Below are 5,015 nucleotides of genomic sequence, written 5' to 3'. Positions count from 1 at the left end.
TGTCGTGTGATTGGCCGACTGCAGGACCACAGCGGCGCTTTAGCGGCCGAGGAGTTCAAGGCGTGTTTGATCAGTCTGGGTTACGACGTGGAGAACGACAAACAGGTAACGAGCACACGGAGACGACTCACCGCTGCCCTCTGCTGGACGAGTCTACATGTTTTCTTATGCGTTTGTTTGCACCTTTAGCTGCTCGTGGCACTGCCGTCCCTCCCCCGCTCACCACACCCCTCCCCCGCCCGTTACGTCGCCCCCTGCTGTCTGTCAGCACTGATGTCTCTCTTAACGCAGCTTTTCTGTTGTTTTTCCCCCCTCATCCTGCATACCTCCCTCTCTCTCTCTCCCTCTGTCCCCCCCTCTCTCTCTCTCTCTCTCTCTCTCTCTCTCTCTCTCTCTCTCCTCCATCTGTCCTGCCTGGCTCCTTCCTGTTTGTCTCCTCTTCTGTCTCGCTCTCCGGCTGCATCCCTTCATTCTCTTCCTTTTCATCTTCGTCCCTCGCTCTCCCGCTGTACAGAAGCGCACTGGGGTCATGGACACGGACGATTTCCGCGCGCTGCTCATTTCCACTGGCAACAGCCTGGTACTGCTTTACCTGTCTCACTCTCAAACTCTCTCTCTCTCTCTCTCTCTCTCTCTCTCTAACTGTCTGTCTCTCTTTCATATGCTGATGTGCCGAATGCTCTTCCACTGTGTTTTTTCTGCCTGTAATTGGACTGTTGTATAAGTGGTTAATGAGCTTCAGTCTGATGGCGAGTGTAAAGTGACCCGACCGTCTCAGCACCGTCTGTAGGGGACGCACTGATGTCACCTCGTCTGGTTTCTAAAAACCTGAGTTGGTGTAAATGATTTCTGAGTGAAATGTCGGACACCCGATCCGGCGCTGATCCATGACCCGACTCTGGTCCAGTGGTGATCCCTGATTAGTCCTGTGCAGACTAAACACTCCTGTACTGTTCTCATTGAGGGATCCCCCGACCGATCCCCCGTCTGATCTCACACAGAAACCAGTAGTGGTGTGAAACCGATGTTGTGAGATCAGTGCCCCTGTACAGATGTGAATTAGTTCAGTGTTCTGTGTCTGTAGAGTGTTGAGTGTGTGGTGCTGTCTAGAGACGTTTGTATTGGGTTGACCTTTTGTCCCCGGTTGCCAGGGCGATGCTGAGTTTGCGCGCATCATGAGCGGTGTGGACCCCAACAACACCGGCGCCGTGACGTTCCAGGCCTTCATTGACTTCATGTCGCGGGAAACGACAGACACGGACACGGCGGATCAGGTCATCGCCTCCTTCAAGATCCTCGCTGGAGACAAGGTGTGTGTGTGTGTGTGTGTGGGGGGGGGGGGGGGGGCTTGATCTCACTGTAAAAACGAGGGAGCCTTTGACTTTTATATGTGATTTGTAACACAGACCGAGACAGTTAGCAGTGATTCAGTCACATCTTTAAACACTGATGTATTTAACACTCGAATTTTGTCCCTGTGTGTGTGTGTGTGTGTGTGTGTGTGTGTGTAGAACTACATCACGGCGGAGGAGCTGAGGCGCGAGCTGCCCCCGGATCAGGCTGAGTACTGCATCTCGCGCATGGCGCCCTACAGAGGGAGCGACGCCGCGCCCGGGGCGCTCGACTACATGTCCTTCTCCACCGCTCTCTACGGAGAGAGCGACCTCTAAAAGGGCCCTAAACCTGCACATTCCTCCATCTCCACCTCTCCGCTCCTCCGTCTACACTTCCTGTCCTCCATCTCTCCTCCCACAAAGAGGGGCGGAGATTTTACAGGACTTTAAGCACATCTGAGGGGCGGGGCCAGGGGTGTGTGTGTGTGTGTGTGTGTGTGAGAGAAATGTGGAGAGAAACAGGAAGTGACGGTTCTGTAGGGGAGAGAGAGGGGGGCGTGGCTCGGTCCCAGTTCTTACATGTTCACTTTCTTACACGCTTCGCTCACTTCTTCTTCTTTAGACTTTTTTTTTCAGACAAAATTATACAGTTATTTCCTTTATAATTTAGTATTAATTAGTTTTGAGATTTCTCACCAGCAGGAGTGAGAGAGAGAGAGTGTGTGTGTGTGTGTGTGTGTGTGTGTGGAGTTAATCGGGGCAGTAAGTAATTAATTAATTATTGCAGAATTGAATTTGGTGTTTAGCGTAAACGTTGATGCTGTAGCGAATTCTGAGTTTACACACCTGGAATGGAATGAGTCAGGTGGGTGGGCGGGGCTTAGAGAGGCATTCGACCAGTAGGTTCAAGGAAAGGATTTGGATTGAGGTCAGGACATAACGGAAAGGTGTGTGTGTGTGTGTGTGTGTGTGTGTGTGTGGGAGGGGGCACTCGACTCGTTTGTTTTTTTCTGTTATGGTGTTGAATTCCTCACTGCAGTGAGAGATTTGGGTTTTTCTGTGCTGTACATACTCATTGTGTTTATACACACACACACACACACACACACTCTCACACACACACTGTAATAAACCATTTAGCAGCTTTACAGATAATAAATACATCATAAAATAAACTTTGCGCTTGGCCAGGCATGTGCCGATCCGTGATAATTTTTCATATCATGATATTTGTACGTTTTTATCACGGTTTCTGACGAGATCACGAGTTTGTATTTAAAGGAAAAAAGATTATATTCTTAAAAAAATGATAATCTCATTTCTCAGTCGCCAGGCGTTTGGCACCGGTGAGGCGGTTCACTGAGGGGCGTGTGCTTTAGCGTGTCAGAGTAAAGGGTCGGACCTTACCCCCTGCCGAGGCGCACTACCTGCTCAGTAGGTGTGTGTTCTAACCCTCTGTGAATAGTGAGCGGTTTCTATCTGATCGGCACATGCCTCCGCTGTTATACTGTGGGTGTGTCCGTTGCGGGCGGAGTTGCGTGTGATTAATTAATGCTAAAGCACAAGGCCTACATAGTGTGCACTTCTCCTCAAGTCCACTCCTCCGGGACCGGAGCGCAGTCTGAGACGTCCCTCTGTCTGAGACGAAGGTTACCTGTACGGGTGTGGGGGGGGAGGGGTCGGGGAAGGGTGGGACAGAGTCTTAATGAACATTCCATTATGTCTTAATGAGAAAATTTAATTGCTGTCTAACGATCTATGCAAATCATCATTATTAATATCTACAGTGACGGGGTGACTATAACTGTACTGGTGTAATAAACGGTGAATAAACGCAAGTGACAGAGGAAAGTGTGTGTGTGTGTGTGTGTGTGTGTGTGTGTGCGCGCGCGTGTTTCTCTTCCACGCTGCAGCCTGAGACTCAGAATAACTCCTGTACTCACCGTGGCTTCATCACAGTTCTGTTTAAAATATTATTGAGCTGTAAAATGAATCTCAACATTTTTAAATTCTAATAAAATATAAAGAGGACAGAAAAACCCTGAACACAGTCTGAGTGAATTAAGGAGAAGATGAACACACACACACACACACACACACATCACTATTTAACTCAGTTATTCCTATAGTGCTTTTAACTAGCCGCTGCAGAGACGCGTTACAGGAATAAATACTTTCTGAATAGTTTACATGTAAAATGTGTAGCTCTTCACATTTTACATCAGTGTGTCCCTGATGGACAGCCGGAGGTGACGGTGCTGAGGGGGAAATTCCTAGAGGACATGAGGAGGAGCCCCGTGGAGAACCCAGTGTCTAAACGGCGCTCGGCCTCGTTTGGGTGACGTCAGACAGCGAGACTGTAATTCATTCCCTGCTGTAACTCTGAACTCAGCGGGCGAAAGTGCAGTACGAACTTTTTCACAGCAATTTCAGTCCGAAATCTTTCAGAGCGTCTGCAGTCACAAGAGGTCACAGTGACACGGTGTGTATCAGTGGAGTCCGAAACATCTTCATGGTAATGTTGAACCGTCTTCGGTTATCTCGTGTCTATAAGCAGGGGACACGGGACCTCAGCAGCAGCACAGTGTCTCCTGGGGAGAAGGTCTCGTCTTCTGGCTCTTTACCGGCGGTTGGCATTCACTGTGTTCCACTTTCTGGTCTTGATCTCCCTCATCTTCCTTTCACTTTAAATCCTGTCACCCTTAAAAAACCCACCAATACTTTATTCTCTTTCTGCATTTTCTTTCAACAATGTTAAATCTCTGTTTAAAATAAATAATAAAGTAAACGTGTTTCAATGCACATTTTATAAACTCCTACATGCCCCATCCCACCCCACCCTTATTCCAAGCCAGCCTTACATGTCTAAGAAAGTCTAGACACCAGGCAATATTTAAAGAAGGAAAAGAAAAAAGAAGAAAAACATGGAACTGGAAGTCTGGGTTTTGTATGCAAAAAAAAGAAGAAGAAAGTGATGGGGGAAAAAACCCAACCGCTCAAACAGGAAGGGGATTGAACTATAAATGAATATGAAAAAAGTGAACTCGGCCTCCACACCTGTTGAGATTTCAAGTCTGAATCACAGATTGAGTAGTGAATCTTCTCCAGGGACAAACGGGACATAACGTCCCTGAGCCAATGTCGCAAAGAACAGTAATCAGTGTTTAGCTGGAGAGAGACACTTGTCTTCCTCTCGAGTGATGCCAACAAGAGCAATCAGAGGGTCTGGTTCAACATCACATTTTAATATGTACAACAAGGTTTAAAAGACGTCCCTCCAGAAATTTTCAAAATTAGGACATGTCCAGTATGTAGGCATTGGACTACGGTTCGGAAGATCCCAGGTTCAAACCCCACAACCACCAAGTTGCCACTGTTGGGCCCTTGAGCGCGGCCCTTAACCCTCAACTGCTCAGATGTGTAATGAGATAAAAATGTAAGTCGCTCTGGATAAGAGAGTCTGTCTAAATGTGAATATGAATAAGAGACGGCTCCCCGCTTTTACATTTATCACAACAAGGTCTGGGTAGAAACTAGAGAGAGAGAGAGAGAGAGATTAACTTTAGAGAAATGAGCCCTGTGTACAACCTTAAACTGTAATAAAGAGCGGCGGCACATAAGGAGGTTCAGTTGACAAGCTCGAGGATTGAGTTCCAAGTATTATCTGACGGTGACAAATTT

General features: G+C 47.7%; 1 protein-coding gene across 2 annotated transcripts in view; it reads left to right on the top strand.

Annotated features, from left to right (window-relative positions):
• The window catches only part of LOC128512792 (alpha-actinin-4), a 24,903-nt gene extending 21,530 nt beyond the window's left edge, over nt 1–3,373 (top strand). The window contains exons 19-21 of one of the 2 annotated variants that reach the window (XM_053486212.1): nt 25–105; nt 1,152–1,310; nt 1,512–3,373. In XM_053486212.1, the coding sequence (XP_053342187.1) occupies nt 25–105; nt 1,152–1,310; nt 1,512–1,670 (399 nt within the window). In that variant the 3' untranslated portion in view covers nt 1,671–3,373. The remainder of the gene's footprint in view (nt 1–24; nt 106–1,151; nt 1,311–1,511) is intronic. The other variant, XM_053486211.1, reaches the window with a different exon arrangement.
• Nucleotides 3,374–5,015: the final 1,642 nt, after the last annotated feature.

Source organism: Clarias gariepinus, chromosome 25, assembly GCF_024256425.1.
Source record: "Clarias gariepinus isolate MV-2021 ecotype Netherlands chromosome 25, CGAR_prim_01v2, whole genome shotgun sequence".
Classification (NCBI taxonomy): domain Eukaryota; kingdom Metazoa; phylum Chordata; class Actinopteri; order Siluriformes; family Clariidae; genus Clarias; species Clarias gariepinus.
The sequence above is the reverse complement of the archived record's forward strand: the minus strand, read 5'-3'. Positions and strand labels throughout refer to the sequence as shown.